The sequence below is a fragment of the Chanodichthys erythropterus genome, chromosome 7, assembly GCF_024489055.1.
Source record: "Chanodichthys erythropterus isolate Z2021 chromosome 7, ASM2448905v1, whole genome shotgun sequence".
Classification (NCBI taxonomy): Eukaryota; Metazoa; Chordata; class Actinopteri; order Cypriniformes; family Xenocyprididae; genus Chanodichthys; species Chanodichthys erythropterus.
This window is the reverse complement of record NC_090227.1, coordinates 42,486,896-42,512,752: the sequence shown is the minus strand read 5'-3', so window position 1 is coordinate 42,512,752 and position 25,857 is coordinate 42,486,896. Positions and strand designations below refer to the sequence as shown.

The 25,857-nt window shown below is 39.8% G+C and overlaps 1 protein-coding gene across 1 annotated transcript in view; it reads right to left on the bottom strand.

Annotated features, from left to right (window-relative positions):
* The window catches only part of LOC137023480 (protein NLRC3-like), a 60,981-nt gene extending 36,086 nt beyond the window's left edge, over positions 1-24,895 (bottom strand). Inside the window, exons 1-9 of the mRNA XM_067390646.1 lie at positions 24,761-24,895; positions 24,290-24,394; positions 23,294-23,369; positions 22,888-23,083; positions 20,894-22,796; positions 20,620-20,784; positions 14,461-14,634; positions 12,397-12,570; positions 706-879 (exon numbers count right to left, since the gene is read on the bottom strand). Of these exons, the coding sequence (XP_067246747.1) occupies positions 706-879; positions 12,397-12,570; positions 14,461-14,634; positions 20,620-20,784; positions 20,894-22,796; positions 22,888-23,083; positions 23,294-23,369; positions 24,290-24,394; positions 24,761-24,819 (3,026 nt within the window). The 5' untranslated portion in view covers positions 24,820-24,895. The remainder of the gene's footprint in view (positions 1-705; positions 880-12,396; positions 12,571-14,460; positions 14,635-20,619; positions 20,785-20,893; positions 22,797-22,887; positions 23,084-23,293; positions 23,370-24,289; positions 24,395-24,760) is intronic.
* Positions 24,896-25,857: the final 962 nt, after the last annotated feature.

Genomic DNA, 25,857 nt, shown 5'->3' with positions numbered 1-25,857 from the left:
TGTCCAGATAAATTCATATGTGCAAGTCATTTTACACCAGACTGCTTTGCACATGAGGGTCAGTAAAACACAGGATTTCATAATGTTTGCAAATTGTCTTTCTGAATGTGTTTCGTTAGCATGTTGCTAATGTACTGTTAAATGTGGCTAAAGTTACCATTGTTTCTTACTGTATTCACGGAGACAAGAACAATGTCGTTATTTTCATTTTTAACCCGAAAACGCTTGCAGTCTGTATAATTCATATAGCATCTTCATTCTTCTTGAGCCTCTCCAACAGTGTAGCTTTAGCCAAACGGTTTGTAATGATCCATTTTGAGAGTTATATATGCTGTGTGAGCTTCTCCTGTATTATTTTTTTATTATTTTAAAGGCACACACACTAAATCAGCGCATTTTTTCTCCCACCCAAAAATAGGGAGTTAAAACATGGTATAATAATGAAATGAAATCTGTGGGGTATTTTGAGCTGAAACTTCACAGACACATTCTGGGGACACCTGAAACTTACTTTACATCTTGTAAAAGGGGCATAATTGGTCACCTTTAATACCATACTACTGAATACCATCAGTACAACTGTACCTAAAGAAAACTCAGTAACCCCCACTGCAAAACTTGTGGAGCTTATTGTATTACTGAAAGAATATTTTGTATGAATATTTAGCAAGCATATATATTTTGTGTTATTTCATCACATCTCACCTCAGTGTCTTGAGTTGACAGTTCTGATCCTGTAGTATATCATTGAGCTCCTTCACTCCTGATTGTCCAGGATCGTTTCCTGTGAGATCCAGCTCTATCAGGTGTGAAGGGTTTGATCTCAGAGCTGAAGCCAGAGCTTTATAACCTTCTTCTGTGATACTGCAGTCTGACAGTCTAGAAAGAAAAACATTGTTTTAAAATTCATTAAGATAAAAAAAGTTAATATATTTAAACATTTCATACTGTTAAACAGTGTTGGGAAGCAGCTAGCTACAAGTAGTGATGCTACAAACATAACTACATTTTTCAGTATCTGGACAGTAGCTCTGCTACTGGAAAAGCTACAATGTTTTGAAAGTAGCTAACTACTTTTTTCAAGTAGTGGTGTAGCGTGACCAAAAGCTACATTCCATTTTGCATCCTGATGAATCATGAGCCTGTAAGGCATTAAAGCAGCACAGCATCATTAAGACTCAAGCTTCAATTTTTAATCTTTATTTTACTCTCAACATCGTATAGTGACCGTTATTTGTTAATATGCGTCGGGAGTTATGAATATGAGAAACGGAGTCGTTATCTTTTCATTGAAATATGAGCGTCAGCTTCAGCCATTGAGAAAAAAAACTCTGTACGATCATCATGAAAAAACTCCACAAAATAACATCCCTCTATTTTCTATACAGAGGAGTCATATTTATTCAATTTTTACCCAAAACGCGCTGTTTTCATCATATGAGCGCTCTATACACTGATACACTTAACTTTACATAACTCATACCAGTAGCCGGAGGGTGCTCTGTGCACCTTTAGTCCACAAATAATACATCATGAACAAGAGGCAATCATGTGACATACACGGAACTAACAGAGGCTACCAGACATCGCTATAATCATTGATATAAACATACAGAACGTCACTTTTGAAAGTAATAAATACACGATTGTGACGATATGTGGTTTATCTGTGTTCTTCACGCCATGTCAGGTATTCATAATAGTAGATTATATTTATAATGCAATGCTAATCGAGATAGCTTTTCTCATTGTGCAGAATAACCTAAAATGATTTTATCCAAAGCCACATCACATCAAAGAAGGTTATTTAAAACAATCGACTAGTAAGTTTGAAGAAAAAACGTGGTTTTAATCTTATAAATTGTCGTGTTTTGTTGGTGTGCTAAGCTAATATGCTAATGAGCCCAGAGATGCACCTGTTCTAATCTAAAGCTAATGCAAATAAATAATTTTTAATAGTAAAGCTCACTTTTTTTTCTCTCTTTTTTTTTCCAAGAAGGGCATTAGATACAGTTTGAAAGAAGGTGAAGTGAGAAGTTTGGTGAATGAAATGAGGGATTAAATCATCTTGAATAGAACATCAGTAATTATAATAGAGACAAAAGAAAAGAATAATAAGAGCCATAAGCTGGCTGGAGAGGTGTGAATGTGTTCAGGGGAGACTGAAACTGAATGGGGCACTTAGCACCACAAACACAATATCGACAATACCCTTGAATAGATGACAATAAACATCAGTTAACATTTTAGAGTCCTTTCTAAATAAAGTCTCATGACATGGTCTTGAAAAACATGTAATAAAACTCAGAGTTTTAAACCTATCATCTTCAGATTTGAAATATAACATGGTCAGACATGTGGCTTTAGGACTGAAATGGTGGCTAACAAAGAAATCTCTAGCATTAAATTTGATCACGGCTTATCTTGAAAAACGAAGACAATTTGACATTTGTCGTAGGAGAAGTCACACTGGAGGGTTGTGCGCCAAATCTTCTGACACTGCCAGAATTTCTAATAACTTTTCAAAATTTCAAAGCTATTTTAAACTATTTTCTTCTTTGTGACAATAATTAAATATTCAACAATCTCTTCTCTTCACTGTCAGTCTCCTATGCTGTTGACATAGTAAGCAGAGTGCAGCGCTTCCGTGTTCTACGTCAGAACACAGACTCAGTATTGCTGATCATTAAGTAAAGTCATTATTTTTTGTTTTGTTTTTGAGCACAAAATATATTCTTGTCACTTCGTAAAATTAAGGTTGAACTATTGCAGTCATGTGGACTATTTTAACAATGTCTTAAGTACCTTTCTGGGCCTTGAAAGTGGTAATTAAATTGCTGTCTATGGAGGAGTCAGAGAGCTCACGGATTTCTCCAAAATTACCTTAATTTGCATTCTGAAGATGAACGAAGGTCTTACGGGTTTAGAACAACATGAGGTAGAGTAATTGACAAAATTTTCATTTTTGGCTGAACTAACTGCCTATTTTGGGGCATAATTAAAAATGCACATATTCAGCGCGTGTCCCCTTTAAATGCTCGCACTCCCCGCCCCCAAGCTCGCAACTTTATAATACATTTCATAAACAAAGTTCACACAGCTAATATAACCCTCAAAATGGATCTTTACAAAGTGTTCGTCATGCAGCATATCAGATCATGTAATTATAATATTTATTTGGATGTTTACATTTTATTCTGAATGAGTTTAATAGTGCTCCGTGGCTAAAGCTAACATTACACACTGTTGGAGAGATTTATAAAGAATGAAGTTGTGTTTATGAATTATACAGACTGCAAGAGTGTAAAAATGAAAATAATGACATGGATCTGATCTCCGTGAATACAGTAAGAAACACACATTTAACAGAACATTACGAGGGCTTGGAACCAGAGGGGCGTAAGTGGCATTTTGGGCGAAAATGAGATCTATATATCAAATTAAAGGTCTTGATGAGCTCTATCTAGTTGTGCCAAAAAGACGCATCAGAAATCAACTTGTATTGAATAAAGCAACAAAACAACAAAGACCTAACACAAAAGTTTGAGCATTGTTTGGAGCCAGAGGGGCGTATGTCCACTTACGCCCTTCTGGCTCTAAAAAATACATGTATGGCCTACACATTGTTTGGAGCCAGAAGGGCGCAAGTCCACTTACGCCCTTCTAGCTCTGAACAATACAAGAGCCTACAGTATTTTTCAGAGCCAGAAGGGCATAAGTGGGTGGTATTAATACATACTGTATGTAAATCATAAAGGGACAGAGCCGAATGAGGTGAGGGAGAGAGATCGGCTTAAGGGAAACATGGAGACAGCACATGATGGAGAAAGTGAGTTCTGACTTGCACTTTTTGAACATTAAGCATAACCTAATTTAACCCTTAATCATTCAGTTCATGTAGGATAATGGTATGTTATCTGTTATCAAGAATCTGTTGCAGGCCCAGGCTCAGTAGGCATATATATATATATATATATATATATATATATATATATATATATATATATATATATATATATATATATATATATATATATCATATTTTATAAACTGTAGTACCAATATAGGATAATGGTAAATATTAATGATTAATCGTTTAGGGACACAACCACATGAGATGAGGGAGAGAGATGAGGAGATTGGAGAGAGAGACACGCACATGGAAACAGCACAAGATGGAGGGAGAGAGACAGACAGGGCGAGAGATCATGCAATTGATGAGGGACACACAGAGACAGACTGCACAATGAATCTCTTATTTACATCGTGTCTATACTTTGTGAATAATGAGCAGATTCGCGAGTGTGCAGAACTCTTTGAAGCTTGAACAAAAACTCTGGCGTTTTTGACCGGTGAATGGATTCCGACTAAAAAATACCCGATTGGCCATTGCGTTCAAAAGATCAACTAACATGTCTGTGATTGGCTACATTGCCCAACGCTGCAAAAACACGTTGGCGGTGTCCGAAATCGCCCCCCAAATAAGGACAGCACTATTTGAGGGGACAGTCATTTGTAGTGGTGTCTGAAACCATAGTGGATGTTATTCAATCCCATAATGCACTGCAATAACGAGTGCTGATTATAATGGGTTCTATTGTCTTTTGACACCTTGCATCGCACCGCTCACGTTCGGGGAAGCACAGTTGGACCTGTTCGCTTCTCGGGAATCCGCCCATTGCCAGTTGTTTTATTCGCTGACCGAGGGGACCCTCGGCACAGATGCACTGGCACACAGCTGGCCCCGGGGCCTACGCAAATATGCGTTTCCCCCAGTGAGCCTCCTTGCACAGACACTGTGCAAGGTCAGGGAGGACGAGGAGCAGGTCTTGCTAGTTGCGCCATACTGGCCCAACCGGACCTGGTTCCCGGAACTCATGCTCCTCGCGACAGCCCATCCCTGGCGCATCCCCCTGAGGAAGGACCTCCTTTCTCAGGGGCAGGGCACCATATGGCACCCGCGTCCCAATCTGTGGAACCTCCACATGTGGTTCCTGGACGGGACGCGGCAGACTTGAGTGGCCTACCGTCCGCGGTAGTTGACACCATCACTTCGGCTAGAGCCCCCTCTACGAGGCGCGCCTATGCCATGAAGTGGAGTCTGTTCGTTGAGTGGTGTTCCTCCCGCCGGGAGGACCCCCGGAAATGCCCGGTCAGTGTTGTGCTTTCCTTCCTTCAAGAGGGTTTGGAACGGAGGCTGTCCCCTTCCACCCTGAAGGTCTATGTGGCAGCCATCGCAGCGCATCACGATGTGCTTGATGGCAAGTCTCTAGGAAAGCACGACCTGGTCATCAGGTTCCTCAGAGGCGCCAGGAGGTTAAATCCCCCTAGGCCCCGCCTCATCCCCTCCTGGGACCTCTCTGTTGCCCTCTCGGGCCTCCGGAGAGCTCCCTTCGAGCCCCTTGAGTCAGCCGAGCTGAAACATCTGTCTCTCAAGACAGTGCTCCTGACCGCGCTCACCTCCTTCAAGAGGGTTGGGGACCTGCAAGCATTTTCGGTCAACAATTTGTGCCTGGAATTCGGGCCGGACTACTCTCACGTGATCTTGAGACCCCGGCCTGGATACGTGCCCAAGGTTCCCACCACTCCCTTCCAGGACCAGGTGGTGAGCCTGCAAGCACTGCCCCCAGAGGGTGTCCCGCTTGTGCTCTGCGCGTTTACGTGGACCGTACGCAGAGCTTCAGAAGCTCTGAGCAGCTCTTTGTCTGTTTTGGAGGTCAGCAGAAGGGAAAGACTGTCTCCAAACAGAGGTTGCCCCACTGGAAAGGGGATGCCATTGCCTTGGCGTACCAGTCCCAAGGCGAGCCGTGCCCCCTCGGGTTGCGAGCTCACTACACTCGGGGTGTTGCTTCTTCCTGGGCATTGGCGCACGGCGCCTCTGTTGCAGATATTTGCAGAGCTGCAGGCTGGGCGACACCGAACACATTCGCGAGGTTCTATAATCTCCGAGTGGAACCGGTGTCCACCCGTGTGCTTTCTACTCGTAGATAGCCATGGGTGTTCGCTTGCTGTGCCATTTCCCTCGGGAGAGGGAATGCGAGCACTTTTTCCGCTCCTCAGTTCAGTTCCCCGTACCGGCGAGTTCCTCCTGCATCCTGCGGCAGCCAGATGCGACGGAGGCGTCCGGCGCTAGGTCCAGTACTCGTGTGTATGCCCACTTGGTCTGCCCTTGTATTGGGCTAGATGCCCATATGCTGTGATTCCCCTCGGGTAATCCCATATGTGTTCGTCCACGGTAAGGTTTCCCTGACGGTAAACCCGTGTCTTTCCCTGGGCGGCTTCGTTTTGCCCTGTCTCTGATTGCTAGTCGTTCCTCCCGGAAGGTAGGACCTACATCAGAGATCTTCCATATGCATTACTGTTCTCAGACCAGTCCATATGTGTCTTCCACACATTACTTCCCTTCGGGCAGGGTGTGGTCTCCGTAGCTTTCCCCTCCTCGGGGAACGCTTTCCTGGCATTTTTGTCGTTGCTGAAAAATGTGGGACTGAGTTCCGAAGCACTCTTCCCCGTGGGTAAGGAACAGCAGCTTCGACCTCTCCACTGTAATGTCCTGTCCTCTCCATCCCACTGGTATGGAAGACATTCCTGGGCTTACTCTGGGCGCTGGAGGGTTGCGAGTATGGGCCGCACTTGCATTGGCATGCCTCAGCCTGCCAGCATCTGCCTCCCTAACACTCGTAACGTGGTTCAGTTGCTATGGCGCTTTCCACGGGACCCCATCACGTCAGTATCGACGTAACGTCGAACGTGACTGACTGAATGGGAACGTCTAGTTTACTAGTGTAACCCCCGTTCCCAGAAGGAGGGAACGGAGACGTTACGTTCCCCTGCCATAGCTTTGAGTCACCGCTGAGCGGCCAGATATCTATCTCGGCTCCTCAGCAAAAATATGAATGAAGGTGAGTATGCCGGCCCTATTTATACCCGGATGCCGGGGGAGGGGCCCGGCATGTAAATCTCACAAGCCAATTCCCATTGGCTTGTTTTGTATCCTTGGAGGTGATTGGGCTCCCTAGCGAGACCCCATTACGTCAGTATCGTCGTAACGTCTCCGTTCCCTCCTTCAGGGAACGGGGGTTACACTAGTAACCTAGACGTTCTATAACACTCTGACAGTGGGCAGTGAGTGAACTTTTTAGTTCAACTAAAGTGAACTAAAAAGTGAAATGTGTAATAAACAAGAGAAATTAAATGTTAAACTGTTTGACATGAATGTGAACTCATAAATGAGAATTGAAATTAAACGGTTAGAAATGAAATGTTAAACAGTTTGAAATGATGAAATTAAATGACTATGTATACAGTATTTTAAATAAAATGAAAAGTTATGAAGTTAGAGTGTTTTTAACCAATGTTTTGACCAATCATTTCTGCATTGATCAGCAGATACGCCCTATTTTTCTTTAGAAGAATTGGAAATGTTTGGTGCCAAAAAGGCGTATTTGATGTTTTTGCCATATTTTCAAGATTTTGCAAGGTTTTAGAATATGTTCATCGTGTTAATATTCCATAATATGTTCACTTAAGAACTTACTCATATAAGTATGTATGTGGTTGCAATGTTGTGGTTGAAGGTTAATAAATACAGTTGATTGAAGTGTGGTCAAAATTTTGTTTTGGCTCTCCTGTAAAGTTTGTCAAATGCCACTTACGCCCCTCTGGTTCCAAGCCCTCGATTAGCAACATGCTAACGAAACATTTAGAAAGACAATTTACAAATATCACTAAAAATATCATGATATCATGATATCACGTCTTTTTGCACAAATCAAATTTAGATAAGAAGGAGGAAACAATGGAGTTTGAGACTCACTGTATGTCATTTCCATGTGCAGAACTCTAATTATTTAACTATGCCGAGGCAGTGGCGCCCCCAGAAAATTTTAATAGGGGTGGCCAGACAAGGCCACAGCAATTCTTGGGGTGGCAAAAAAAAAAAAAAAAAAAAAAAATATATATATATATATATATATATATAGGCCTATATGTATATACATATACATATATGCAAAATCAATTCGTAGTCATTAATAGAATAATGAGGACACAAACCTTTACATTCAGTCGCGTTCGGTCCCATTTATTTGCATACACATACCTACATCGTTTTAGTCCAAAAGTGTGCACATTTGTAGAAATACACATTTACCTCAGATTTCATTATGGTTTCATATTTACCGAGGTCATAAAATATAGTTTGCTAGGGGGGTTCGGGGGCATGCTCCCCCGAGAAAATTTAGATTTCTCTGGTGTACATATGTGCATTTTTAAGACGTTTTAAGGCCAACAAATTGGATAACAATAGCTTTAAAACCATGTTAACAAATACATGCATGCACAGTTTTGAGGCAGCTTTAATCGCATGTGTGGTAATATCATGCCTTAACTTACAACAGAGCAACGACGGTCATTGCTCGTATTCTTTTGGGCTTTATTTAAGCTATAATAAAGTAATTATGCAGCGCGCGCCGGCGCATTTGCGCATGCAATTCTTGAGTGCGCGCCGCGAGCACAGAATAACGGCTGATTGGACCTGTTCATTTTTCTGAATTTTACTTAGTCTGACAACATCTCAGTTGACCGCAGTTCACTGTTGTTCAACTGAAGCTCCCTCGTCGTCACTTGTAGCCTATCTTTTCCAATTTTCATTGATTCAACTTATTCGTTCAAAAAGCTGATTCATTCAGTAAAGAAACAGCGGCATTTGTTGCTCAGGGACGCAATACAATGCTCTGGATTTGATCTGAACTATATTCGTTGGCGAAATTGTGCAAAAACAGGCAATGATATCTAAAATGTAAACATGAATAAAATTTATATAACATTTGTTATGCTGATATCTGGAGAAAAACGGCACTCTTCATGTGATATTTATTAACACAGTGAAAGCGTGCACTCTAAATGTGCACCGACACTTGTCTAATCTACAAGACAACATCACATACAGGGATGTCAGATCGATTGTGCATCGTTTAAACAACAATTATGATAAAATCGTAGACTAAACATATCGCACACCCCTACCCTACCCTCTTCACAGTATAAATAACATTTGAAATTCAGGTCTGTAGACATTTCTATTTAGACTCTTTGTGGCAGTGAAACAGCTACTCTGGTGGCGTCAGTCAATCTATCTTTTTTGGTGGCATTTTATTTTCTTTCATGAACTTGTGAATTTACATTATGCATTTAAATTAATAGTACCCAATGCAAAATCATACTGGGGTGGCCACAGGGGTGGCCAGAGTTTATGCAGGGGTGGCCGTGGCCACCCCTGGCCACCCCTTGGGGGCGCCCCTGTGCCGAGGTAAATTAAATTTTCAATTCTAGGGCAACTTTAAGTCACTAAAGGCTGGTTCACACTGTGCGATTTTGGCCACGATTTGGTCGTCTGAGACAAATTTTGAGAATCCTAAAAGATTCCTATAATCCTTGACAAAAAATGTGTAGTTTTTGATCGCTAGTTTGACATGTTCACCGACAGCCAATTAATGACTGTTTCAATCAAATTATTTACCGCAGACGAAATTCTGGCAGTGTCAGAAGATTTGGCGCACAACCCTCCAGTGTGACTTCTCCTACGACAAATGTCAAATTGTCTTCGTTTTTCAAGATAAGCCGTGATCAAATTTAATGCTAGAGATTTCTTTGTTAGCCACCATTTCAGTCCCGTGTGTAATGCAGCTCACTGTCACTGAATGTGTGTGGGTTGATGATGTAAAACTCCGTTTAACATGTCTTGACTGTCGTACAGCCTGATATACATGACAGCTGAGATCCCACAGTGTGACATGAGGATCATGTTCATACAGTCTGACAAGCAAAAATCATAAAGGACAATTATAAATCACACAATGTGCACCCAGCTTAAGACCAAATCACAAACAATCCTAATGGTTGTTGCTGGCAATCCGCCTCAGCAATCACACTGACACTGACACCATTGAGGCAATAGCTTGGCTGCTGAAGCTTTTCTTCATAAATGCAATACATATTTTGATTTATAGATTTAAATCTACGATAAAACGCCAAAAAAATAAAGCTTTAGTAAATAAATAAATAATGTCCAATTACCTGTGGCAGTTGTTTTCATGAGTTCACACTTACAAATGACTGAATAGAGTAAACGAGTAAAATAAGCATATTGACATGCTGTCTGAGGACAGGCTTCGAGCTCGAAATTTAACCCAAACCCAGAGTACTCCTCCCTATCCTCGGAATAGGAACCAGCTGAGAGTGAGTAGTCGGGGTGACAAAGGGATGCAGAAAACTGTTGAGGTAATTAGGTGAGTCGGCTGTGCATATATATGCCTCCTCTTGAGCTAATTAGATGGACAATCTGAACGTGCTCCTCCCCAACTTTATTTATAAAACATCATTTGCCGCTTGAATTCTGCAATCTCTCAAGATGCAGACAGTGTAAGAGGCTGACAATTATGATCATATACTTGTTTAATTAGTGACACTTAGCCTACATTTTAAAATCTTTATTTGAATTTGGCAACATTTTAATTTTAAAACCTTAATTTGAATATGGAAACATGATACCTCATTCTACAATATTTCTATGAATAAATAACTGACAGAGACTCCTCCCCCATCAGCCAATCACATAGTAAGCAAGCACGTTGACATCATCCATAGCAACGAGGTCAACACCACTTTTAATCTTATCTCAAGACTTCTCTCTATTCCTTAGTAAAAGTTTATTACAGCAGCTTTGTGAATAAGTTTTAAGAGCACACTCTTAGCTAAGAACGTTTACTGCTATTTAGGAGAACTCTTAGTGGGAAGATAAAATAGGATTAAGGGATGTGGAATAAGGTTATGCAGAATAAGACATTAATATGTGCTGTATAACTAATAATATGCAGCTAATATTCTATTAATATGCAAGCTTTTTTTTTTAACTTTAATGAGCTGACAATTACACTGATATTAACCATACAAACAACAAATTCTTTCTGTCCGTATTCAGCCTGTGTTAACATACACAAATTGCATTTTTGAGAAATGACTACAGGCAGTTTTTTTGCAGGTCCGACCAAAAAAAAACAACAACTAATTAAAGCTGCAAGCAGCGATGAAAGGGCCCTCGCACCCGGGCTCACCGCCACCCATTGGCCTCAGGAAAACAGCCAACAGTGGGCGACATGCATGTGAGCGAGTAAATACAGGAGAATTATGGCAAAATCATGTAAAAGTGCCACACTTCCTGCTGCCAACAGGTGGCGCTATAGCTAACTGAATATTGTCATATAGATGTCTTTAGGCCAGGACTTTTATCACTCATGTGAAGTTTGGGGCAGATTAGACATAGTATGCCTGAGTTACAATAGCTTCCTCTTTCATGGCGAAACATCAGACTTTGTCAATCCGCCACGGACACGCCCTTCAACGAAAACTCAAGATCTTTGCAATTTAACATCTCAAAGGTCTTAAGATTAGACTGGCCATATATGATGTTGATCTGATTAAATCTCTATGAGGAGTTAAATCACAGTGTAAAACGTCATTTCCTGTTGCCCCCAGGTGGCGCTATGACTGTAACTGAATATTGTCATGAAGATGTCTTCAGGTCAGGACTCTAATAAAACATGTGAAGTCTGGGGCAGATCAGACATTGTATGCCCGAGTTACAACAACTTCCTGTTTCTTGGCGAAACATCGATCTTTGCCAGGCCGCCACGGACACGCCCTTCAGCGAAAACTCTAGATCTTCGCAATTTAACGTCTCAAAGGCCTTTAGATTAGACTGACCAAATATGATGTTGATCTGATTAAAGCTCTAGGAGGAGTTCATTAAAGTACAACATGTGGAAATGGCAAAAACTGCCAAAATTTTGTAGAGAAAATTCAAAATATCTCACTTCCTGTTGGGTTTACAAACTTTGCACCCAGGGGCTTTTTTGTAGGTATTGGGCTGTTACATCTGTCTACCGAATTTCATAACTGTACGTGAAACGTAGCACGAAGGGCGCTTAATTGAAATTTTGTAGGTGGCGCTATCGAGCCATTTTGCCACACCTAATTCTGAAACCCATATCAGATGTAAATTTTCACCACTTCTGATGCGTGTGCAAAGTTTCATGTTTTCGAGAACGTTTAGGCCCTCAAAAATGCGATTCATTTTGGAGAAGAAGAATAATTGGCTGAGCAATTCCAATAGGGTCCTCACACCATCGGTGCTCAGGCCCTAAATAATAAAAAAAACATTCAGATTTATGGCAGGTGGAGCAGTGCATCTCTATATTTATCATTGTTCAAATCATCCCGTGGGCCAGATTGGACACAACTGTGGACCATATGTTTGACAACCCTGCTTACAGTGTTTTGGTCATCTGATTTCTTTGAGATACTTTAAAAGTACAATAAAAAGTGAACAATACTCACATTAGTGTGTTAACTTCACAGTGTTTGTCCTGCAGTAGAGCAGCGATCTGATTCACTCGTGTGTCTCCTAGTTTACGTCCACTCAGATTCAGCTCTCTCAGGAGTAATGGATTTTTACCCAAAATTTCTCTCACATACTGACAGGCTTCATCCGCATCAGGACTTTGTAATATCCTAGAAACAAATACAGTACATTGATATTTCACAACTGTATACTGCACAGCTTCCTTCTACAATAAAGTTAATCTTTACACTTGTTAGGTTCTTTCACACCAAATTTAATGTATTACAAAAAATTTAATGTTAAGATGTGGTAAAAGAATATTGATGCAGATCAGCGTTTCTCAAAGTGTGGGGCGCGCCCCACTGGTGGGGAATAGAGACATGACAAGTGGGGCGCGACAAACGGGAGGAAATTTGGTCACTTTTGTGCCCATCTCTATTAACCTTTGAGCGGTACGGTGCCACATAGCCTATGGGATTTTTATTACTATGAGCCAGAGACGGACGCACGCTCAGCACTTCTCATATATCACAACTATGCAATAACATAATGATTAATGTTTATTTTAGGTTTCAGACATAAGTGCTAGTAAAGTCTATAAACATAAATATACATAAAATACTAGTACTAGTAAAACAATACATTTAGAGCTTGTAAAATACACTGATGTCTATGGAAGCAGCTGTAACAATCAATTCAAATATAATTTGCCGACGTGTTTTATTCATATCAGACACACATAGTATAAGTAACTATAAAGTTTACTCTATTTTTCTCCCAGATCACCGGTCACTTACATGGATTTCGGGAGAAATTGATGAATTCACGAGATAATCCGACTGACAGGACTCTCTGAACAGCTGCACAAACAAACATGGCGGCACCCATCTCGCGTTATAGATCAAGATCATTTATTAACGTATTTAAAGGACAAAACACACTCACTTACACATATTTGAGAATCGGAATATCAGATAGTTGATGACATGGTAAGCAAGCTTGTGAATATTTTGAATAAAAAAAAAGGAGAAACGAAATAAAAGCGATACATCCACCATACAAGGTGCGTCCCAATTCGCGTACTTGTGCACTATTCTATGAAGTTTTTAAGTATAAATAGTGTGAGAAGTGTGTTCACACTGAAAATTCCAAATAGAAAAAGTACACATTAAATACCCGGATGATGCACTAAATTAACGGAAAAAACGAAGTGTGGAATATTGGACACTTCATGCACTCAACTGTCGCAGCTTTAATTACGTAGCGGAGAGGAAGGGGCTGCCAGACTCCGATATTAAATGATAAAATAACCTTATACAATTCACGCACTACATGGATGAGTACATAGTGTATAAGTGCATAGTGTATAGTGTGTAAGTACATAGTGCATAGAGTATAGTGTGTAAGTGCACAGTGTATAAGTGCATAGTGTATAGTGTATAAGTGCATAGTGTATAAGTGCATAGTGTATAGTGTATAAGTGCATAGTGTATAAGTGCATAGTGTACAGTGCGTCGTTTGGGACGCAACTACAGTGTTATTGTGGCTGCGGTGTATGACATGAAAAGTAGCCTATGACGCGTCACCATGGAAACGGGGAAACATTCTAAAAAGGTCACGTTTAAAAAAAAACTCAGCTAGAATATTTTAATTTAAACTCACGCATGAAAGGGTTCATATTACTAGCCTAATTCAATTGAATTATTATTTTTATTTACTTTTGAACAAAGTCTTTTCATACAAAGTGATAATATAATTGCACTTTTATTTTCTCTTTTTGAAAGTTTCTAATGCTGCTACTTGAAGTTGTTTTTAAAATGTGATGTTAATAATAAATAATAAATTTTAACAGATAAACTAAAAGCCTAGTTTATAACTATTTTGTTGGGGCGATTAGGGACAGGTGGGGCTCGGAGCCCTTCCCTACCTCCAAAGTGGGGAATGGCAGAAAAAATTTGAGAAACACTGCTGTAGATAGTGTAGAAATATAGTTTGATGGTTAATTCACTTTCAGATAAAATCTTAAAACTATTTCACTTTAATTTGTAGAGAACACTCACCTCAGTGTTTTCAGTGAATGGCACCAATTCTTTTGTACATGAATGAGCTCCTTCACTCCTGATTGTCCAGGATCATTTCCTGTGAGATCCAGCTCTATCAGGTGTGAAGGGTTTGATTTCAGAGCTGAAGCCAGAGCTTTATAACCTTCTTCTGTGATACTGCAGTCTGAAAGTCTAGAACAGGAATGAAAATGTTACATTTAGCTGCATCAGGGATCAGTTCTTGATCCATTATTATTCATCATCTACATACTACACTGGGTCAGATTTTATATCAACATGGTTTTAACTATCATTACACAGATGACATATAAATGTATACTATCTATAAACCTACTCTTTCCACTGAATAAATAAATAAACAAATAAATAAATATATAAAACATGGACAAAACTGGCATTACCATAACTGGAAACCTTTTACTTACCAGAACAATCCCTAATTATTCACCTGTGAGATTGATAGTATCTTTGTTCTAATCTACCACCTGTAATGCTGTACTCCATTGCTTGTTGTACTAGTTGTTATTTCAAATAAACACGACGTTTATTATTTCCACCACTTTATTCAGCTTCTCGCCTCACCGTCTCCAACACACTGAACAACCCGCGCTGCACATGCGCAAAACAACCTACGGCACACCGTACCTTATTTAACATAATAGAAGCGCCTTATGTTGTAATGAACAGAGTAGGGGAGGAATAACATGTTAACAATCTCCCTTTACTTAAAGAAATAAAAACTTCTTCTTTTTTTTTTAGTTATAAATAAAAAAACTTGTATAACAAAGTCCAAAATTACCGTAAACAAAACATTTGTTACACACACAATTGGAAGTGTTCAACCTTTTCAAATTTTCCTTTTTAAGCTTAATATCTACAGTCCTAGGCTGAGTGCTTTCCATAGCACCATAGTCCTTCACTGAGTGCTTTCAATAACACCAGAGCAGATGCTCCCTTTTTTGTAAGACAGTCAGCGAGTTGAGTTTTTGTATCAGACCAGAGTATTTTCTTTATCCTTTTGTTCTGTATGAGCTCCTTTATACTACTGATGTCCAGTCGAAGTCGTTTCTCAGAGACCTGTTTCGTTGACTTAAGTGCATCAAACAGAGAGTGATTGTCCGTAACACAGATCAAGGGAGGAGCATTCATCTCAGCATTTCCAGTGGTGAGCTCAGAAAATAGGGTAGCCAGAAACACAGCATTATCTATTCCTTCTGACAGGGACAAAGTTTCCCCTGCCAGAGTACTTCTCACCACATGTCGAATTTCTTAGATTGCCAGCTGAGAGGAGAAAATTTCCCTCCTTCTCCCATGAGACCAATCAATGTTCCCCCTTGTGTGCCCCCATCAGGGAGATTTCCAAGGGAAGCGTCACTGAAAACAATAAAGTTCAGAGCATCATTGTTTCCCAAATGCTGAAACTTAAGAGTCACCTCTTCAGATTTAATCTTTCTAATGACCTTATTTGTCTCATGAATAGACTGGACTGTGGCATCTTTTATATTAGACGCTAAGCTGCTTGCATCAAACATAATGTCTGGTCTGGTTTGTTTTGCAACCCATAGTACCTGTCCTATTTTTGACCTAAGCTGCTCTTTTTCAGTCTCATTAAGAGAGGCATCTCTCTGCACTGCACGTGCTGCTTGCAGGCGAATAGGCTGTAGGTTTTCAATGTAAGTATGTTGATGTACATGAACTACACCATTAATAGTGACAAAGTCCATTCCGACATAGCAGAAATTGTCAAGTTCTTCACGTCCAACATGGAATGCAGACTTTAGTATGGGTATCACATCTGTTGAAAAGTTTTCTGAGCCTGCCCAAAGAAAATCATCAACATGACATGCGAGTACTCCAGTAACCTTACACTGTTCATCCAACCAATAGAACACTGCCGGATCTACTTGAGACATTCTCCCACCTGTGCTCAGCATGATGTCTTTCACCTTGTTGTACCAATACAGTGATGCATCTGCAAGACCATAAACGCATTTGTTTAGTTTCCATAGAATGCCTTTCTTTTCTGCTTCAGGAGGGGGCCGGATATAGATTTCTCTGGACAACTGCATGCCTTGTAAGAAAGCAGATTTGATGTCCATAGAATGAACTTGCCACTTATTTTGACAGATTACTGCTAACAATAGCCTCAGAGAGTCGGAAGCACATGTTGGGGAGTCTTTCTGTAGCTTGTGAATGTTAAGCTCTTCAAAACCTCTGGCTACAAGTCGTGCTTTGGGGATAATGCCACTGGGAGTTTCTTTGAGGACAGAGACAGGGTTATCACTAACATTGTGATCTGTTTCAGTTTGTGTCATAGGATGGAACACTTCTCCTGTATTCACCTCATCATCGCTGATGTTTTCCTGTTCACTGTCTGTGTTTTCTTCACCATCTGAGCTTTCTGCTCCGTTGTTTAAACTGCATTTTTCATTTGCTGTGTCTGTGTTCTGAACAGTTTGCTGTGCAGGTTCCTGATCCTGAGGGTTTATCTTGTAGAGCCTGGACTGATGTACTCTAACAAGAGTCCCCCCATGTCATACAAACACCACAGCTCCATCTTGACCGATAACTGCTCCTGGTCCCTTCCACTCAGGACAGTCTGCTCTTTTGTAGTATACCTTGTCTCCCGTCACATACATGTCGTCTGTGGGTCTGAGCTGTTTACGTAGTGCTCTTCTTATCCGCTCAGAAGTCTCTGCTTCAGTGAATGCTTTCCTAGAAGCATGTAATGCAGAAATGTGTTCTCCAACTCTTGCACTCATAGTGGTTCCTTCTAGAGCAGGTAGTTTGTCGACTAATACAGAAGGAAGGTTCGGATTCTGTCCAAAAACTAATTGATATGGACTGTGGCCATGAACATTCAACATACTGTTCTTGGCCATGAGGGCCCAGTCAAGAGCAGTTTGCCAGTCACATCCATTTTCTCGTTTGACCTTCTGGATTATCTCAGTAAGCGTTTGATTATGCCTCTCAAGTAGTCCGTTGCTCCATGGACTGTACCCTGCTGTTGTTTTTGTCTCAATATTAAAGTTTTCAGCCATGTCTCTGATCTCTTCATTGTTGAATTCCCCCCCATTGTCACTGTACAGCCTCTGGGGGGCGCCATGGACACTTATCCAAGTGTGAATGAAGGAGTTTACAATTTCAGATGACTTCTTAGTTTTAACAATGTTTCCAGCACTGAAACGTGTAAAGTGGTCGATAATATGAAGATACCACACACCTGGCTCCAGCTCGTGTAGATCTACTGCCACGGTCTCGTTATATTCCGAAGCTAAGGGCAGCCCCACAGCAGGCCTTGGCTTTGTCCTTTTGTACTTCTGGCATATTTCACAGTCAGATACTATTTGTTGTAAAATAGTAAAGCATTCTTTATCATTGTTTCCTGAACTGTGAATGAGTCTCTGTAACCTGTCTGCCGACGCGTGACCAAACTGTTTGTGGAGTTTGAGAAGGACTTTGCGTTTCTCATCTGGAGACATATTTTCTGTCACTGTTAGGACTTTTTCTTCAGTTTGACCTTTTTTAGTTTCTTTGTTTCTGATATTGACACAGTAATGTCCAGAACTAGTAAATTCAAGAGGAATGCATTGTTTGAACATCACTGCACTATCATTTTCCATGTCCAAAACGGTCCCTGCTTTCTTCAGTGATGTTTTACTCAGCAGAAGTGGAATGTCAGCCTTGACAACTTCAGTTTCAATTTGGCATTTTGTCAGTCCTATTTTAGCTGGCAGTTTCAAATTTTTTGTGGAATATAACAAATTCCCATCGCCGAATCGAAATGGTCTGCAACTAGGAGTTTCTGTTTGCATCAACTGGTTTACTTGATCTTGGGAAAGATCATCAATATAGCTTTTCAGCCATTTCTCCCCACACACAGTACGAGTACAAGCAGTGTCAATAATTGCCGATCCCAATGATTCAGTCATAAATATCTGCATCTGATATGGCGGCCTTCGTAAACAAAGTGATGTTACATTCCTCTACCTCTGTAGTTAATCTTACTTGTTCAGTTTTCTTGTGGGGACAGTCTTTAGCCCAATGAAATGTACACTGGCAGATAGCACATTTGGATCTCTTACCGAACTTATCCAGTGGATTAGTCCCCGCTAATGGCTGCTTTAGTTGTCCACTGTGGAATGTTGTGATCCGTTTTCCTCTGCCTTGTGGTCTTTGTTCTGTGAAAAACGCCACGTCCTGGTTCACCTGTATTCCGTTTGATGAGCCTGTCGTTTTCCCTCCGAAAATCCTTTTTAGAGCCGATTTCATGGAGGAAAACGTCAGCTCGTTGCTGGCCGTCAGTGCCAGTTGTCTGCTTTTATCATCGAGACAGGCCGTGTCTAAAAGCTTAAAAGCCAGTACAGCATCAGGAAGCGTCATATTATACCTTTTCATCCGGTTGTATCGCTGTTCAAAGTCAATTATGTAGTCCTCCATGGAAACGGAATTATTCTTTGTTATGCCATCAAAGTATGAATATGCTTCATACGCGCAATCTTTTTCCTCTTTAAGGAACACGCCGTCCAGCTTTGCCATCAACGTTGCCATTCCGTTATCGCAGTCCAAATCTTCCGCAGGTATTTCCATTGCCGTTTCACGTGCTCTCCCTTCAAGCCCCAAAGCGACAGCAAGGGCTTGCTTCTTTTTATCCAGATCTGTAACCCGCGTCCAGATGTTAACTTCATTTTTCCAACACTCGTATGGCCTGGCTTCATCAAACTTCGGCGGAACTTTATAACTCGCTGCCATCCTTCAACCATCCTCTGCTACCATGTTATTTCAAATAAACACGACGTTTATTATTTCCACCACTTTATTCAGCTTCTCGCCTCACCGTCTCCAACACACTGAACAACCCGCGCTGCACATGCGCAAAACAACCTACGGCACACCGTACCGTATTTAACATAATAGAAGCGCCTTATGTTGTAATGAACAGAGTAGGGGAGGAATAACATGTTAACACTAGTGTCTGCTATAAGTATTAGCTTTTTTTACTTTGGGGCCTGTGCTAGCCAGGGCTTATCAGACACACATAGACACACACAAGGTCAACAGCCTCTGGGCCGATGCACATCATAAACCCATCTTTTTAGGCAATTACCAGATATGGGTGTCATGTCATAAAATATTTTGAATACGACTGAATTTTTTAAAATTTGTGATCATTTCATTAAAAGAAAAATTCAAAACTTTTCTAAGTTTCTAATTATAACACATAGTTTCAGTTATTTAAACAGTGATTAAAGTTAGCAGAAAGTGACAGAAAGTTAGCAAGAACGTTTAAATGATCAAAGAACATTATCACTAGGGTTGGGAAAGAAATTTTCCAGTTCTGATTCTGGTTCAGCCTAATGATTCCATTTCCATTAAAATTATTAATCACAGCCAATTAAAAAAAAAAAAAAAAAAAAATAGTAGAAAGGGGGAAAATGCACAATACTCAACTAAAATAAGGTTCATTAGTTAACATTAGGGTGCGTTCACACTTGTAGTTCGGTTCGTTTGGTTCATTATGTTCCGGACAAAAGAAGAAAAAAAACATTTAGTCCTGGTCCGATTAGTGTTCAGATTGGCAATTTTATCACCGAACTAAAAGATACCAAACCTAAAGGCATAGGGATACGTTCACAGCCTGATTGGCCGGATTGACGTATTGCCTACTTTGAGACAGAACTTACCGAAAATCCAAAACAATGCTGTGTGCTGAGGTAAATGCACTTGTTGTGTGTGTGTAGCCTGCATATGATGGTATTTTGGCCAGCTGGGAACCCGTGAAGAGCTTATAAAATGTTTAAAAGAGTCAAAACAGCGGCGGGAATCCATCCGTCACACACACAAATGATCTGCTGCGTGGAGACGCACGTCTAATGCCTGTGATGGGCAAACTCACGACTATGACGAGAAAAACCGATATGCGATATTCTGGGCATTGAAAGTGTTAATTGTCTTGCTGGCAATGCAGGCCTCACTAAGCTATTAAATTTGATCAAAAATAACTTAATTTGTGTTCTGAAGAAGAACGAAGGTCTTACAGGTGTGGAACGACATGAGGGTGAGTAATTAATGACAGAATTTTAATTTTTGGGTGAACTAACCCTATAAGAATATATAAAAAAGAAAACATTTTTTGTCAATTGTTACAAATCTTACCTCAGTATTTCCAATTTACAGTTCTCTAGTCCAGTGCAGAGCAGCTTCACTCCTGAATCCTGCAGATTATTATTGTTCATGTTAAGCTCTTTCAGATTGGTCTCTGATCCAAGAACTGTAGCCAGAGCTGAACAGCTTCTGTCTGTTAAGTTACAATCATTTAGCCTACAAGGGAAATATATCAAATCACAGAATTAGGTGGAACACATACAATACATTTTTCTATTTTAAATGTTATTAAATGTATGCTATATATGTATATTAAAAGACTTACAGAGCTCTTTTGCAGGCTTTGATGACTGCTAATAATCTAATGAGACACTCATCTGATTTCTTGAATTTCTGAAGCTCAAAGTCCTCTAGCTCTTCCTCTGATGTCAACAACACAAAGGCCACAGCAGACCACTGGGCAGGTGAAAGGTCAGCAGATGAGAGACTTCCATTGCTAAGGTGGGTCTGAATCTCTTTCACCAGAGTTTGGTCATTCAGTTCATTCAGACAATAGAACAGATTGATGGATCTCTCTGGAGACAGATTATCTTCTAATTTCTGCTTGATGTACTGAACTATTACCTCTTTGCTCTGGTCATTACCATCTTGCTGTGTCAACATACCTTTTAAGAGTCGCCGATTGGACTGGAGTGACAGACCGAGGAGGAAGCGAAGGAAAAGGTCCAGGTGTCCATTGTCGCTCTTGAGCGCCTTGTCCACTGCAATCTTGAGCAAATCAATCATGGTTTTATTTTTGTTTTCCTGTTCTGTAGACTTGTCGCTCTTAAGCACCATGTCCACTGCAATCTTGAGCAAATCAATTATGGTTTTATTTTTGTTTTCCTGTTCTGTAGACTCTTGATCAAACACATTTTTCATGTTGATGTCTAGAAACAGATGTGCATAAAGGGCTGCAATAAACTCTTGAATGCTCAAGTGAACAAAGCAGTACATGGTACCAAGAATGATCCCTGTTTCCTCCTTAAAGATCTGGGTACACATGCCTGAGTATACTGATGCCTTCTCAACGTCAATACCACAGTCCTTCAAGTCTGTGTCATAGAAGATCAGGTTGTTTCTTTCCAGCTGATGAAATGCCAGTTTCCCCAGTGAACTGATGGCTTCTTTATCCCAGGAAACATCTGCTGTGTATTCTCCATCATACTTTCTTCTGCTCTGCTGGATCTGAAAGCGAAGAAAGTGTGTGTACATTTGTGTCAGAGTCTTGGGAGTGTCTTCAGTATTTGATTCCTGGAGTGTTTCAGAGGCGCCCTCAGTCTGTTTTTTTGGATTATTTATTTTCTCCTCCAAAATGTTCTGGAGAACAGTGGCTGAAATCCAGCAGAAGACTGGGATGTGGCACATGATAAAGACACTCTTTGATTTTTTAACATGATCTATGATATCTTCGGCCATTTTCTCATCTGTGAATCTTTTTCTGAAGTACTCCTCCTTTTGTGCATCATTGAACCCTCTGACCTCTGTCACTCGGTCTATACAGTCCGGAGGAATCTTACAGGCAGCTGCTGGTCTGGTGGTGATCCAGATGAGAGCCGAAGGAAGCAGATTTCCCCTGATGAGGTTCGTTAGGAGAACATCCAGAGAGGCTGGTGATGATACATCATGCCACATCTCATTACCATCAAACTTCAGAGGAAAACGACATTCATCCAATCCATCAAGGATGAACAGGACTTTGGAATTATTCCTTCTTGTAAAGTTCAGTCCTTTTGTCTCTGTGAAAAAGTGAGTTATAAGATCAATCAAACTTATTTTTTCTTTCTCCTTTAAGTTCATCTCTCTGAATGGAAGAGGAAATATGAAGCTGATATCTTGATTTTCTTTTCCTTCAGCCCAGTCCAGAACAAACTTTTGCACAGAGATAGTTTTTCCGATTCCAGCAACTCCTTTCGTCAGTAAAGTTCTGATCTCCTTGTCTTGTTCAGGTGCATAAAACATATTTTTGCATTCAATCGGAATCTCTTTTGATTGATGACACCTGGAAGCTTCAATCTGCCTTACCTCATGTTCATTATTGACCTGTTCGCTGCCACCCTGAGTGATATAGAGATCTGTGTAGATGTTATTCAGAAGTGTGGAGTCACCTTGCTTTGCAATTCCTTCAAATACACACTGATACTTTTTCTTTATGTTACATTTTAGCTGATGAATGAAGACCAGCTCATCTAAACAAAGAAACAAACATATTATAGATACAGTAGTTTCACTCTACATTTGTAAGTGATCATCTGACAGATGGCCGAGAGTACCTCTTACCTTCTAGAGTATCAGCAGCTTCATCATGCTTCAACTCTCTCAGGTAGTGTAGTGTGAGATCAAGAGCTGCTTCTTTGATACTGCATCTGTTCTCATTAAAGTCCTTCACAAAGTATTGTGGGTTTTCTTTTTGTAATATTTTCTTGAACTTTTCCAACTCATTCTTTAGAAATGTGATTATTTTGCTCTCGAGATCCTTCACACAAAGCAAACATAAAATAAATAGTGACTAGACAAAAAAAATGTACAAAACGTGAAAGAAACAAGTTAAGAGAAACATGTTAATTAGCTTCCATTTTTTAAATATAAAAAACAAAATTCTATAAGGTATTTGTTTTTATAACAAATATTGTTCAGCAATCTATTTGGCTGATATAATTATAGACATGAAAATGTGTTTTACTACCTGAAAGATAGACAGGAGATTGTCCTTGAAATTCTTGTTTTCCCTGTGAGTCTGGAAATCTGAATCTAATTGACGCCTGTTAGCCAATAAAATTAAATACTGCATTTTCAGACAAAATATTTCAGAAATTGCGAGCATTTGAAAAAAAAAAGATGAAGAAGAAGGCATTAGCTGTTTAGGTTCACACTGTTGAAGTGTAGGATGTATTTAAGTATAAGTTTAAGTAAAAACTAAATTTCTTAATGTAATATTTCCTGTCCTATAAGCAAAGAACACAGAAGCTGGTGAATAAAAATAAATTTTGCATTTGACCGGTCACTCTTCAGAGACACAAAGCTGAACACGTGTGAGCCTGATCTTACCATAGAGATCTTACACTAATGACACAAAGAACAGTGAGAGAAAAAAAAAACACTGTGCTACAGAAGGTTTTTTGGGCTCATTTGAATTTTAGTAATTTAGTTACTTTTTAAACATATCTTAATGGAGAAATTAGCTAATGCAGTAAAAACTAAAAACACATGAAATACCTTTCAGTAGCTGATGGTGTTTCCTCTCTGAAGTTTGGTCGCCCTCCTATTGACCGGTCACTCTTCACAGACACAGAGCTGGATACATGTGAGCCTGATCTTACACTAATGACACAAATAACAGTGAGAGAAAAAAAACCACTGTGCTACAGAAGGTTCTTTGGGCTCATTTGAAATGATTTAATGTTTAATCTTGCAAATGCTGTGTAGTTATGCATTTGTGCTTCTGTGACTACAGAAAGATTAAAAGACATAGATTGCAAGACATAGATTTCAAGATCTATTTTCATAGTGAATATATGCCTTCTGGTGGTTATCTGTAGTCATATTACTAGAAAGAAATAAAACCAATAAAACAAATAGCAGACATTTTGTTCTGAGAGTTTTTTTTTTTTTAGTTACTTTTTAAACATATCTTAATGGAGAAATTAGCTAATGCAGTAAAAACAAAAAACACATGAAATACCTTTCAATAGCTGATGGTGTTTCCTCACTAAAGTTCGGTGGATTTCCTATTGACTGGTCACTCTTCAGAGACACAGAGCTGGACACATGGGAGCCTGATCTTATACTAATGACAGAGAAAACACTATTCAGTCACACTTCAGTCTCATTTTGAAGAGGTTTCACATGCAAATTGTTTGCATAGTTTAAGTCCAGTTTAACAAAATTGATTTATACTTCTGCGTCGAGTGTATGCAGTAGCTATGGCATAGGCTGTGTGTAGCAAGCATAGCCTACGGCGTAGCTGATGTGCACCTCGTCAAAAATACACACGAGAATGAACCTCACTGGTTACATAGTTTTAGTTTTGCACAGTACTTGACACAGCAAAGGTGAGAGAAAACGCTCCTTGTTGAAAAGGTTTTGTTCTTCACTTAAAAAGTAAACTTCATTAATGTGTAAAATGATTGTGTGAAAACAGCTGCAGTCTTACCTCTGTTTCTCTAAGAGACTCATCTTAGAGAGAGAGTCCTTTCCTCGCTTCTTTGACATTATTGCAGATAAACTGCCATTGAAAACAGATCAGCACTGGGATCTTTGTGTCACTGAAGACAATCAGATGCTCATCATGACCTGGACATGACAATGCATCACTGAGATTAATATCATAATAGTTCAGAGGGAGAAATGATGATAAAATAAGAACAAATTACACATGTCCAGTAAACAAACAAGCAATACAAAAATACATCATGCTACAAATATGTTGCTATGTATTGTTACCAAATGGTGTGATAATCACATCAGATCATCCGGGGGCCTCATTTATAAAACTTTCTGATTTCATCCAAAGCTGCACAACAATCCCTTTAAATCCCAATCAGTTTTTTAAAAAGACAAAAAGAATTTAATGTCTTCAGTGGCATAGCAGTACTGAGTAGGGATCAGAGTTCTTACTTTTAACGCGATCGACGCGGGTTCGAATCTGCCTTTTGCAAAGCTCACATTTATTTTTAATAAAAATGAAAATATTCTAAAAGTGGATAGTGGAAATAAACTGCGAATGAGTGTTTAATAATATTAAAAGTGTTTATATGGGTAGGGGAAGGTGTAGGGAGGATTTTTATCCTAAGGCAGCATCCATTTAATCATTTTAATAAATATAATCATTTACACTCTATGACACTATATTGCATCCTGTTAATGTACAAAAATACTGAGGTGCAAATAGTATCTGCCAATACAAAGTAGCCAATAGATAGCATCTATTTACGATTTACTTTTATTGAAAAGAACTGATACTTTTACATGGTGTAAATAGAATATATTGCTATTTTCACTTAGTGTAAATAGCATCTATTGCATCTTAGTGTCAATAGCCGCTGCTTTACATAATTGTTTGAAGATGCCTTCACACGACATCAACAGATGCAGTTGTACAGTAGGCTATTATCATTGGATCTATTCAAACTGGACAATGGACCGTTCGAATCCAGCAGTGTCTTCCATAATATCGAAGTAAGTGTGCATCACTGATCATCGTTCTCACTAAAATATTAGGCATAACATAAGGCCCCATGTGTAAATGCC